General features: G+C 49.4%; 1 protein-coding gene across 1 annotated transcript; it reads right to left on the bottom strand.

Annotated features, from left to right (window-relative positions):
• Positions 1–1083: 1083 nt before the first annotated feature.
• Positions 1084–3561, bottom strand: Trh (thyrotropin releasing hormone). The gene is made up of 3 exons (XM_038320457.1): positions 3479–3561; positions 2608–2814; positions 1084–2076 (listed from the first exon to the last, which is right to left on the bottom strand). The coding sequence occupies exons 2-3, from the start codon at positions 2804–2806 to the stop codon at positions 1514–1516; spliced, it is 762 nt and encodes a 253-aa protein (XP_038176385.1). The 5' UTR covers positions 2807–2814; positions 3479–3561; the 3' UTR covers positions 1084–1513.
• Positions 3562–13578: the final 10017 nt, after the last annotated feature.

Below are 13578 nucleotides of genomic sequence, written 5' to 3'. Positions count from 1 at the left end.
TAGTGATTTCCTCCTCCAGGAAGGCCTCTCTGCTTTGCCAGTTTCTCCTTCCTTCTCATTTCCCAGAACCAGTGTTTCTCATGCCAATCTGCCCTCCTCTGTTCGCCTGTTTTGTTTTCCCACTGGTGGAAAGTCAGGTCAGAAAATTAAAATAGAGGTGACTTGAAGCTTGTAATTTCCATGTAATGAGCGTTTATCAAATACCTTCTTCAGGTCTGGCCCTGATCTAGGAGACTTCGAGGGGGAACGGAAGTTGGGAAGGGTTTTTGTGTGGTAGGAAAATGCAGGTTGTTTTTGTTTGGCAATTGGTTAAGTTTGGCGACGCTATTTAGTGACTCTCAGGGATTTAACTTTGTTTTTGCACCCCCTAAGTCTGCCCATTGGCCAGAATCGATCACGTGACTTTGTCCCACTCACAAAGGAGGCTGGGAAATGTAGTTGCCAAGTGCAGAGCGGCTCCCCCTCTGACTTTAGCCTATACTGAGCAAGATGTGTGCGGGAGTCCCAGGCTGAAGGAAGTGTCCACACATACCCACACAGAGGAGGTAGCATCAGTTAAAGGTTGCACAGGAGCCAATTCCTTCACTGAGTAACATCACCTAGGAGGACGGTGATGCACGACACAAGTGCGTGTTCAGGGACAGCGCTCGCGGATACGGTGTCAGGTGACTTCAATTTGTCCCCTCTTAACCTGCTTCCCAGAACTCCAGAAGTCCCCCAATTTTAGTCACAGTAATATGTGCTCCCCCAATCTGGAAGACTCTAGGCTCCTCTGCAGCTCGCTAGGTCTGCTCCTGTCCCTAATCTCCACCTACCACTCCCAGCCAATCAGACTCCAGAGCTCAGACCCCCTTTGCCAGTTACATAGTGATCTGAGATTGTGGACAGGCAAGAGGGTCCTGATTTCCTCAGTGGAGAGTGAACCCTCTTAATGTCCTCTGAGCGGACAACATCTATGGCTGGGTGCCATCCCCAAACGCCCCCAAAGAAAACCTGCAATCTAGACAGAAGAGCAAAGCAACAGATGACCTGAATTTATTTTATTGTTGTTGAGATTAACAAGAGCATGGGGTATATACAAGATGTGGCCCCCCAGGGCATGTCAGACTACCTTCCAAACTTCCCAAGGCCCCCAGCCTTGAAGGGGGTGCTGAAATTATACCAGGTCAGTCTTGCCTCATGGGGCAGAGGATGGAACTTGGATTTTGACACCAAAACTTTTCAATCCCACCCTTTCGAGGAGGTTCCATCTTGCCTAGTGCTGAAGAGTGTGTGACAACTTGGGGCTGTCCGGGACAAGGACAATGACAATGAAACGGGCCCCTCTTGCTTGCAGGGACAAGTAGGGCTCTAACTTCCTGACTAGGGTCATTAAAGTGGCTAAAGAAGGGGATTGGGCAGATGCTATGAACAGAGGGCTCAGGGTTAACCTCTGAGGAGGGAAAGGAGGTGAAGGAGACAGGGTAGAGCACACAGGGCTTCAGTCATCCTAGACTAAAGCCTGACTCTGGGTTCAGTCCTCCAACAGAGGCTCCCTGACCCAGTCTTTCAGCTGTGGACTTTGCTTCTCCAGGGTCTCTTGACCCCTGCTCAGTTCACCCAGGAGCTGGAGCAGGCCTGTTTGGGCACAAGTTCCCTGGGGCCCACAAGGGTGACCCAATGCCCTCTTGCCAGGATGCTGGCGTTTCTCAGGCACTGGGACACCCTCTCCATCTTCTTTTTGTTCCCAGCTTCTTTGAAGCTTGGGATCTATGAACCTCCGGCCTGGATGCTGCCTCTTGGTGAGATCAGACTCCATCCAGGGGAAAGATCTCCGGCCGGGGTGCTGCCGCTTGACTTGGGGGGCATCTAGGAACCAGGAATCCAGAAAGAAATCTGGTACCCTGGACTGTGGCATCCAGTCGCTGTCCTCTGAGTCTACCCACGAGTACTTGTCCTGGTTGGCACGGCGGCCAGGGTGCTGTCGTTTGTAGGGAGTCCAGGTTCCCCCTTCTCCCATGTCCCCCCTCTCTTCAGCTTCAATTTCTTCTTCCGCCTCCCTTTTGCCTGGATGCTGACGCTTCGTGATCCAGGAGTCTGGAGAAGGAAAAGCCAGGGTTGGAGAACCTGGTCCCTTCATCAGGGACACTAGCATTCAGGCCATGACCCACTCCAGACTTCTACTCGGTCCTAGCTCTTCCAGCATCTCCTTTCTTCCATTGTCTCCTCCTCAGGCCTTATAGACAACCCCACCCCGGGGTCCCCCAGATGTTCAAGGGCATTGCCTCAGCTCTCTGTTTCCTTGTTGGGTGACCATAATTCACTTGAGTTCTCTGAACCTCAGTTTTCAGTACAACATGGCAATGTTCCCTTATAGACAGGGCGATACATACAAGTGCTTAGTGAGCAGCAATTAAAACTGTTTCGGATAGGGATCACATGAAATTGTGACTACTGAAAGTGTCTTCTGATTATGTCTAGCACTAAGAATTATTGTGGTCCCAAGAGTTGGTCACCTCTTCACCCTGTTGAGGAAGTGGCTATGAGCTATCTGAGCTTATGTCTGGAAGGGGCATGACAGGTGGCTCCCTAACCCATTCACATAGCTCCCCTCCCCCCTATATTTACCTAAGGCCGCACCTAGGTCGCCTCGCACCCGCTGCAGGTCTTTCTGCAAGAATCGACGTTCTGGACGTATCTGGACGTTCCCCAGGTCAGGAGTCACTGCACCCTCCTCCAGGGCTGCCTCCAGCAAGGCGCAGGATTCGGGGACACCAGTCAGGGTGAAAATCAAGCCCAGAGCCAGCAGCAGCCAAGGGCCCGGCATCGTGGCGTCTAGGGTCAAGGACAGTGGGAACAAGGGTGAATGCACTGTGATGCTCTGGGGTCATCCCTACCCCCAACAACAGGGTCACCGGTCACCTGTCTGGTGCATATAAGCCTCTGGCAACTCTCCTGGTCCACTAGAGCAGCCAAGTCAGGAGCCGGTGGAGGTGGAAACCCCTTTGTCCCCACCATCCCTTACTGTCTCCTAAAGCAGAGGAAATCAGCGCTGCCTTTGGGTTTGAAACCCTCCACTCCCGAGTTACCCACCAAGGTTGCAGCGCTGGCCCGAGAAGCTAAAGTCATCGCTGCCAAAGTTGTCCCCAAGGTTTCATCTACATTCTAACCCTAGCCCTCCACCGCCAGCCTCCTTCCTTACTCCAGAACTGAGATTCTGGCTCGCTGCAAGAACTCCTCGTGCAACCCTGCGGCTCCTGTCTAGGCTAAACCAAGAGTCTCTTTGGACGCCCATATCCTAATTCCCAAACGATGGTTCTACTTCTAATGTTAAGGTACGCCTTCGAATTCCGGGGTGGGTCCGACCTTCGCAGCGTAGACCTGTTGGTGAACCTCTTCCATCCAGCGCTCCGGGTGTCCCTGCCAGTGAGCTCCATAAAGGCGATGAGGAGAGTAGAAGGGGGACACCTGTTTGGGGTCTCGGGGTCGGAGGCATTACCTGTGAGGTGGAGATTCCGCTGTGCAGTTGGAGATGCTGAGCTGCAGAGTGCAAACTGGTGGGGTAGACTCTGCAGCGCTCCAGGATCCCGCGTCGACTGCGCGCTCCTCCGAGGGGCCGTCGCTTATATGCGATCGTGATGCCGCGCCAGTGAGGTCAGCGGGGAGGGGGCACAGACCCAAGGCAGGGGTGCTGACGGCAGAGCCGAGACGGGGGACCCGCCCGCTTTCCGGAAACACGGAGGGGGCCAAGCGAGGAGGCGCGGCTGGCGCAGGTTGGTGGCTGCATCCAGCTCCCGAGGTCTATTGACTAAGAGAACATTTGACTAGGGAACAAAGGGAGGGACAGACATCCCGGGAGTAGCAGGAGATGGGAAGGTGGCAAGAAAAGGGGGACCAAGAGACACACGCACGCAGACAGCCAGAAACAAGATAGATGCAGGGTGTGAGAGAAAGGAGGTAGTGACTGATGGCACCTGGTCTTGGCTGTGTCACCGGCTGAGTTCCCCTCAGTTTTCTCATCTGTGCAATGGAAGAGGGCAAGGCGCACTATGGCTACAACCAGCTTATGTGACTTTTTGGCTCAACTCTCACAAGATCCTGAAAATACCTGAATAAACATCAAAACTGGACGCTAAGAACGAAATTGGGGGTCTTTGAAATGGCTCAGTGGTTAAGGGTGTCTGCCACCAGGGCTGATCACCTGAATGGACTCCAGAAGGTTGTCCTGTGATTTCTACCCTCTGAGGACTGAGACACCCATAATACATACCCCCACCTTAAATAATTATTAAAAAATTTATAAAATTTTTTATTAAAAAATAATAATAAAAAAGAACAAAATTGGCTTCTCTGGAAAACTAATGGTCCCACATATTTCCCTGACCTCAACCAGCTGGGACTGAGCCAAGATGTTCCTAGTGACCATGCTTCCCACCTCATCCTGAGATCTTCCAAGAGGGACATTAGAGCCCCTGATAACCTCACACTCTGATTCGTCAGTCTAAATAATTGAGTATTTTGTGTATGTTTCAGGCATATTAATAGTCTGGCAAGGGATTACAAAGGCATCTTCATGTAACTCCTGCTCCTGGTAGATAGAGGCAGAACTTTCTGGGCATTTCCACACCCACCACTCATCTCGTTACACCTTCCTGTCACCAGCAGGAGAAAAAAGACACAAGTTGGGAGTGATTGTCCCATTTCACAGATAAGAGTCAGGGCCCTATGGAGGGAAAGCTACTGAAGGCAAAGTTGGGAGGGGATGTTTAGATTTCAGCTGGGGTCCTTGCCTTAGTCTCAGATGAAGACAGTTAGGGTCTGGGGTCCTGATCTGACTCAGCTTCCTGACATCCAGGCACCTCTATGTCTCTGGGTCATAAGAGTGTCATCAGGCAGATGGGAAATCTAAGACCCCAGTTTGACCCCTGCCTCCCAGCCAGACTCCAGGGTTTGAAGAATTTGTCCCCCTGCCTGTTTCCTCCTGCTTGGATATGACCGTGGCTATTCTGAGCAGCTGTGACCACCCACAGACGATCCTCACTAGAGAAGGTTGTTAACATGCCCTGATTAGGGGCTGGAGATTGAAGCTGTAAGTCGCTCCCATGGCACTTCCTAGTGATGTAGCTGCCTTTGACTCACCCATGCTCCACAATGTAACCCTAATAAACTCCTTGGTTCACCAAGTTAGACCTTTCTTTGACTCACTGACACCCTCTATATCTGGGGTGAAAGAATGTCTCTCCAGTTCCAGAAAAGGTCATGTGACATGAGTTAGCTACCTTTCCTATGCAAGTAAGAATGGACCCTGGGCTGCAGATGTGAGCAGTTACCAGGTGTTTCTCCCAGCAAAGACAATTCCCTCGTACAGATATTCTCCAGCCTGTGCCTGAGGAAGCCACCCAAGGGTATCTGGTGCAGAATGGCTTCTAGAAGCCACAGATGCAAAATGCCAGGTGCCTGCCTGTCAGGAGGGGCCTGCTTAAATCTATCCAAGATGACTCCCAGCTCTGCAGTTTGTGTGTTGTGGAGTGAGCTCCAGGACAGCCAGAGCTCCACAGAGAAACCCTGTCTCATAAAAATGAGCAACAAAAAGGAGTAGGATATGAAGTGTTGCCCGCTGGAGGGCACAGGACGTGGCCCGCTGGTGGGCCTGTTGCTCGGTTGGCCAGGTGGCTGGAGAGAAGAGAGGTGTTCCTAGGAAGCCCAAGGAAACAGAGTGGGTGAGCCACTCCTTAGCTTTGACACCCCCCCCCCCCCGTGGGCTTGCTGATTTGGGAGAGATCACCCCTCTAGGATTAGCCCAGACGACCCTTTCATATACAGAATGACCCAGCCCCGTTATCTTTCCCAGCCCTGGCTCCTAACACCCCCGTTGAAGTTCAGGTGTTATAAAACCACTTTCACCCACCTGCCAGTTAAGGCGGGTACCAGAAGACCACTATTGCAGTGTTTATGCCCAGTTCTGGTGACCAACACTGGCCAGTCCTATCCTGCTGAGCCTGTCTTGACTAGCCCTTTCTATTAGCCCTCATTCTTTCCTCCTCCAGCTTCCCCTTCTGACCTGGGCCTTCCCTGTGCAGCACCTGTCACCTGGTGTGGGGTGAATGCCCCACTGTTCTGTTCATTTCCTCATAGCTATCATGGGTTTTATTCTGAGACAGGGTTTTGCTATGTAGCTAAAGCTAGCCTGACATTATGTAGCCCAGGGTGGCCTCCAATCTGAGATCAGATTACAGGACTGTGCCACCATGGCTGTTTACAAAATGTTCAGTCCTAGCCGCCTCCTCCTGACCTGTTGGCTTCACCATACCGGGATTTACCTCAATAATCCAACCTACATTTTCACAGCAAGTCCGGACCCTATGTGTTCTCTGTCCTCCTTTTTCCTGAGGATCCGAACTGAGGGCTCTCCCGTCGAATTACACAGAAGGACGCAGTTGCTGTCTTTAATTCTCAGATTTCAACTGGAGCTTTGAAAGCGAACAATGGGATTATTGTGATAGACGTGCCTATTTCTAACTCCTATTTCCTATTTAACCTATTTCTAACCTCCAGAGCCCTAAAGCACACCACCTTAGGTGTGCAGTCTGAACGGCCTTAGGCGGTGAGCTGACAATCAGAGAGTTTAGAGGTCACTGAGGATGGCCCCTCCCCCTCGCAATCAGCTTTGGGCCACGCCTCCTGTTTTCCCAGTGAACTTGCTAATTTTAAGAAAGGGGACAAAAAGACGGTCACCCTTCTTAGAATTTGAGACGCCCGAGAAAGGATAGAGGAGGCATCACAATTGTCCCTCCCTGAGGGGTAATTAGCATAAGAAAGGGAAGAAGCCGCTTCCGGGCTTTGTGGAGGAGCAAAGGAAAAGCCATTTCCTCCAGGGAAAACTTGGCTATTTTGTGGATTTTGTTTTTTTATCTTCTTTTAATTCACTTTAGTCTACTCTGTTATGTAATTTCTGATCGAAAGAAGAGAATCGGGGTCCTACCGCTGCCCCTTGTGGAGACAGGCCCTCTAAACCGCTCAGTTGTGTTGAACACCGTTTAGGTGACAAAGACATGCTTTTGTCCTTTACCCTAGGAATTAACCTCACTGGACCACTACTCGCCAGGAGAGCTCCGCACCTGAAGACGCTGGCAAGGGGGCGGGACGCCGCCGCCGCCGCCGAGACTCTTCCCGGAGGACAGTGTTGTTTACTGTTTATGCAGTTGGGAGCCCTTCTTGCCGTTGCCTACAGGTCTTACTGGCCCAGCTTCTCTGCTGTTCTGAGTCTTAGCTACAACCTCACATTTCCCCTCCATGTTTACCCAGACACTCTCTGGTGGGCATTCTCTCTCCCTCCGCCTCTGTTGGTCTCCGTCCCTTCCTCCCCACTTCCTCTCTTCCTATTCCCCCCCCCTTCTCTCCCTCTCCGTGTCTCCTCCCCCTTACCCCTCCATTCCCCACATAGGTGCCTTAACCTGTCTCCGGACTTAGATTGTGCCTTTCTCTCTTCTTCTAATCCGGACTTAGATTGTGCCTTTCTCTCTTCTTCTAAGCCATCTCCTTCCTCCTAGAGATCTCCAGGCTGCCGTTTTTCTCTCCAACTTTAATAGAATGGCCCTGTTTCCTTCTGAGTTGGTCTCATCGTTTTGTTTTGTTTTTTTTTTTAATCTTTGAGCCTAAACCTACAATGGTTTTCACTGGGGAGGCAGAGGCAAGAGGATCTCTGAGTTTGAGGCCAGCCTGACCCCTACATGGTGAGTTCCAGAACAACTAGAGCTACATAGTGAGACTCTGTCTTAAAAATCAAAACAAACAAATTTTAGAAAATGTCATGAGGGGCTGGAGAGATGGCTCAGAGGTTAAGAGCACTGCCTGCTCTTCCAAAGGTCCTGAGTTCAATTCCCAGCAACCACATGGTGGCTCACAACCATCTGTAATGGGGTCTGGTGCCCTCTTCTGGCCTGCAGGTATACACACAGACAGAATATTGTATACATAATAAATAAATAAATATTTAAAAAAATGTCATGAACATATACTCAGTTCTTTTCTTTATAATAGCTTTTGCTATGAAAACAGTGAAGGTACTTTCTGCTCAAGATCATAAAAACTATCTCAGAAATTCTGGCAAGAGTAGTCAATTTCAGCCAGATACAATGGCACAGGCCTTGAATCCCAGCACTAGGGAGGTGGAGACAGGCAGATCTCTGTGTTTGAGGCCAGCATAGTCTACATAGCAAGTTCCAGGACAACCAGGGCTTCACAAAGAAACCCTGCCTCAAAAAACAAAACCCAACCCCCCCCAAAAGAGTAGTCAATTTCCATAGTAACCAAACCCGTATACCTTTCTCCTCCAGGCCCCTCCCCTTCTTTTAGAAAGTCTTGATGAAGTGGGCTATAGCTCCCTGATGCTGAATCTACTGGAAACATTTTTCAGTCTCATCTTGGCCATTTTTTTATCCTTTATTCAACAAGTGCTTAGATCATTGCACAGCCTCAGGCAGGTCTGTACCTGGGGTCACAGTGGGGTATCAGCAGGTACAAGATAAGGGAAAGATAGTGGCCTGGGTACCCTGTCCCTTTAAGAGACAAACCCCGCCCACTCCCTCCTTCCACTGAGGCATGGATATCTTCTGCCTCATCCAACCTATGCTCTCTCCCTTCCAGTCCCTCTTCTGAAGAGATGGTTGCTGCTTCTCTCTCTCTCTCTCTCTCTCTCGATGTGGGAGAGTCTTCTGTTTGTGTTGATTTCATTCGTTAATAAAGAAACTGCCTTGGCCCATTTAATAGACCAGCCCTTAGGTGGGTGGAGTAGACAGAACAGGAAGAAGGAAGTGAGGTAGATGGCTCAGACAATTGCCCCGCCTCTCCTCTCTGGGACAGTGGCCATGAAGCTAGCCACCAGGTCAGACATGCTGAATCTTTCCCGGTAAGACACCACTTTATGGTGCTACACAGATTATTAGAAATGGGTTAATCAAGATGTGAGAATTAGACAATAAGAGGCTGGAACTAATGGGCCAGGCAGTGTTTAAATGAATACAGTTTGTGTGTTGTTATTTCTGGGCATAAGCTAGCCAGGTGGCCGGGAGCTGGGCCGCAGGAACACGGCCCGCTGCTCATCACTACTCTCTCTCTCTCTCTCTCTCTCTCTCTCTCTCTCTCTCTCTCTCCTTTCTCCCCCCTTGTTTATTTCCCCCTCTCCCCTTCTCCTTCCCTTCCATAACCCATTAAATAAACTCTATACCTAAACTCTCTCTGCATGGCATATCTGTCTGTCTCTCACCTGCTTGGGACCCCTCGTGGCCTACTTCTGTCCCTTGGGTCACCCACTGACCTGCCTGAGGCCCCTGGGGACCCTCCAGGTCACCCACTGTGATCTCCCACCTGCCCACCTGTGGAGGCCCCAGGGAATATCTTTAAAAAGAGTAACAGATAGGAGTGGGCAGATCTCACTGGGCCTAGGTGGCCATGGAGATTAGTTTGGATTCGGTCAATAGGACAGTTTAAAGCAGGGAGAGATCCTACCTGAGTTACCCTTCAGGTTTTCTGTCTGGTGAGTTACGGGTGCACAGCTGCTCCTTCTTGAAAGTGCCCTGCCTCAGTTTCCCCCTTGTTCTGTCCTCCCCCCATGCTTACACTCTGCCCACTTCTGAGCTGCCCATGCTCTGTCCAGTCCAGGCCTTGCCCCAGTCACCTTCCCCAGGTGTTTCTATCACAAACTGGGATCCTGAGAATGTGCTTATTTATCCATAGAAAACTCAAACCACAGCAAAGGAGGACCTCACCCGAGATGCCCTGTCCAGATACAATGCCTGGCCGGCCTGGAACTCTTAAGTAGACCAAGCTGTCTTCAAACTCACAGAGCTCCACCTGCCTCTGCTTCCCAAATACTGAGATCAAAGGTGTACACCACCAGGCTTGGCCCCGAAAGAAACCTTTTAACCAAAGCATCTTGTAACAGTTTCCTTAATCCAGAACCTGTGACTTTACAGGTTCATGGCAGAGAAGGGGCAAGACCCTTCCTGCTGAAATGTACATTTGAGAGCAGATAACCTCCAGAAGGCATACACTAATTCTGATGAGGGCGGAAGTGGGGCGGGGCAGGGCAGGGTGGTGGTGGTGGTGAGAGATGTCTTGCTACCAGGAAGTTACATTTACGTGGCAGACCAGACACCCCATCATCCATCAAGCCTGCTAGAGATAACAAGCCCCCCACCCTTCCTGTAGCTGCTTATTATTAGAACAAAATAAAACCCAACTGCAATCGCTTGGCTATTTAGATGTATTTATCTTGCTGTCAGCCGCAGTGGGCTTGATCCTGATGTCCCGAGCTAATTAGAGCCTTCCCTCATGTAAGCGGCATTTGCATCCTGAATATTGGAAACGGGAGCAGGGATGAGTGTGCCAACCCTGAGCCATGAGTCACGGTGACAGGAGATGGAGGAGGAAGGCCTACCTGCAGCTGATGAGACCTTCAGTGCACTTCTTTCTGTTACCCCGTGAGAGTCCATGGGTTCATCTGGGGTGGACGCTGTGCTGTCCTGCTGACCAGTATCTTGCTATTGATTTGGAAAGAACATCCCTTCCTGATCATATGCCTTGGCTTAGAGCCCGCTCTTCCTAGACTCTTGAGGCACGATGTCAGCTTTGTTGGGCAAAGCTCTTGAAGGCAATATGTGCAGCAATAGCAATCACACTGCTGCCCAGCTGGACTTACGCTGGCCTCGCCAGTCGGTATTAAGGTTGACCCTTGCTCTTCCCAATAAGCAATAAATCTGTCTCTCTTATTTATTTATTTATTTATTTATTTATTTATTTATTTAGTCTGTTTAAGGCATGGCTTCACCATGTCTTTCTGGCAAGTCTGGGATTCTCTGAGTAGACTTCACAGGGATCCTTCAGCCTTTGTCTTTCAAGTGCTAGGTTTAAAGGTATGTGCCACCATGTCTGGCTAAGATTGAATATCTTTTTAGATAACTCTACCTGGCCTTCAACTCACTCTGTAGGTCAGGCTACAAACTCTTAACAGTCTCAAACTCTTCTTTAAAAAAATATTTATTTATTTATTTATTTATTTATTTATTATGTATACAATATTCTGTCTGCATGTATGTCTGCAGGCCAGAAGAGGGCACCAGACCTCATTACAGATGGTTGTCAGCCACCATGTGGTTTCTGGGAATTGAACTCAGGACCTTTGGAAGAGCAGGCAATGCTCTTAACCACTGAGCCATCTCTCCAGCCCCCTGGCCTTAAACTCTTAATAGAGATCTACCTGCCTCTGTCTCCTGAGTGCTAAGATTAGAGGTGTATGACATCATAACTGTATAAATTTTTAAAAAGAAAAATATTTATTTATGTATGTGCCATGATATATGGGTGGAGGTCAGAGGACCACCCAAGGAGCTGGTTCTCTTCTTTTACCATGTGGTTACTGAATCAAACCCAGGCTTGGTAGCAAACACCTTTATCTGTTGAACTCTCTTACTGACCTCACACATGAGATCTTTGGTGAAATTGTGTATTTCACTCATTCTGATCTTATGGGATGTCCTAGTTAGGATTTCTATGGCTGTGATTAAGAGAGCAACTTGGGGAGGAAAGAGTCTCTTTGGCTTACCCAAATCACAGGCTGTCACTTAGGGAAACCAAGATAGGGACTCAAGCAGGCCAGGAACCTAGAGGCAGAAACTGAAGCATAGACCGTGAAGGAATGATGCCTACTGGCTTGTTCCCTATGCCTTGCTCAGCCTACTTTCTTATATCGCCCCAGACCACAGGCTGGAGGACACCACCACCCTCAGTGTCTGGGCTCTACCACAGCAATCACTAAGTAAGAACATCCCCAGAGAATTGCCTACAGGGCAATCTAACGAAGTCCTTTTCTTTTCTTTCTTTCTTTCTTCCTTTTTTTTTTTTTAAAGATTTATTTCTTATGTATACAGTGTTCTGCCTGCATGGATGCCTGCCTTCCAGAAAAGAGCACCAGATCTTATTATAGATGGTTGTAAGCCACCAAGTGGTTTCTGGGAACTAAACTCAGGACCTCTGGAAGAGCAGACAGTGCTCTTAATCTCTGAGCCATCTCTCCAGCCCCACAAAGTCCTTTTCTTAATTGAGGTTCCCCCCTTCCCAGATGACCCTGGTTTATGACAAAAAATAATCAGAATAGAACACCTGGCATTATGTTTTACAATTATTTGTTGTTTATTTATTTATTTATCTATCTATTTATTTATTTATTTCTATCTCATGAGAAGATTCTAGTCCAACTGAAGTATAAGGTGCAGCTGCTGGGTACCTGAGGGGTAGTTCGCATTGAAAAGCCAGAGAAAGACGCCCTGTGTGTGGGTGGGAGGGGGTGGAAAAGCCAGTCCAGGGCAGAACATGCATTCTCTCCCCGCAGGTCTGCCCAGTCCTTGCTATTTCTGGCGCTTTCATCAGCACGTGGCTAAGAGTCATCTGTAATCTAGGGCATGGATGCCAGGGGAGAAATCTGAAGTCAGGAAGAATGGTTGCTTCTAACTCTGACCCACAGCTGGTCAGAGAGGTGAGTGCCAGAACCACCCAGCCTGAGCATTCGGGTCCTGGCAGTGCTAAAGGCCAAGGGTGGGCACCTCTGGGCTGTTCCAGGTACCCAGCTAGCTACAGCAAATGGATTTTTATTGGTTTGAAAGTCAGAGATGAATTCAGGCCAGCCGTGATGGATGCTCAGAGAAGCAAGGGCTCTATGGAGGGGGCAGATCTGCAGGAGGGAGCAGGATGTCCCAGATTTGAGGCCACTACTTGGCTTTAAGGTTGTGGGGGAAACAATGACACCTGGCTGGGCCTTGGATTCCTCATGGATCCAAAAAGCATAGTAAATCGCACCTTGCATGAGTGCAGGGAGGGAATATAGACTGTACCTAGCATGGCACTTGCCTTTCTAATTTACCCCACTGGACACGAGAAATTATTATAGTTGGGGATTTTTTTTTTTAATTAAAAGAATGACAGTATGTCTGTTTATAGGCCAGAGAGAAGGCATCTCTTCAAAGTCAAAAATCTTTCCAGGAGATGGAAGGAACCTCAAATGAAGAGTCAGAGGGTCGCTTCACAAAATTACTGGGCTGCTGTGCGTGAGCAAGAGGCTGCTGTCAGAGTGTGAGAGAGGTTCTTGGTTCCATTCCAACACAGAGAAAGAAAACAAGGACAGAACATGGCCTCAAGGAGGAGAGGAAAGGAGCCATTGCTGCTGCAGCCCTAAGCCTATAATGGTGAGGGCAGCTGCAGTTTCCAGAGAAAGGTGGCTTCTTAAAAGGGTCTTGGCAAGAACTGTAGCCTCCAGCTGAGAGACCTCTCAAACAGGAAGCAGGGGATGTAGCCTAGTGGATAGACTGTCAGCCTAGTGTGTTCCCCAGCCCTGCATAAACTGGGCACGCCAGCTCATGCCTGCAATCTCAGTACTCAAGAGTTGGAGATTGGAGGATCAGAAATTGAAGGCCATCTTTAGGTGTGGTGATGGTTAATATTACCCCTTTGAGCCTGGAGTGGTGGTACACGCCTCAAATTCCAGCACCTGAGAGGAAGATCAAGTAGATTTCCATGAGTTCAAGGCCAGCCAGGTCTATTACTGAG

The sequence above is a fragment of the Arvicola amphibius genome, chromosome 2 (assembly GCF_903992535.2).
Source record: "Arvicola amphibius chromosome 2, mArvAmp1.2, whole genome shotgun sequence".
Taxonomy (NCBI): Eukaryota; Metazoa; Chordata; class Mammalia; order Rodentia; family Cricetidae; genus Arvicola; species Arvicola amphibius.
Note: the sequence above shows the minus strand (reverse complement) of the source record. Positions and strands in the feature narration are given on the sequence as shown.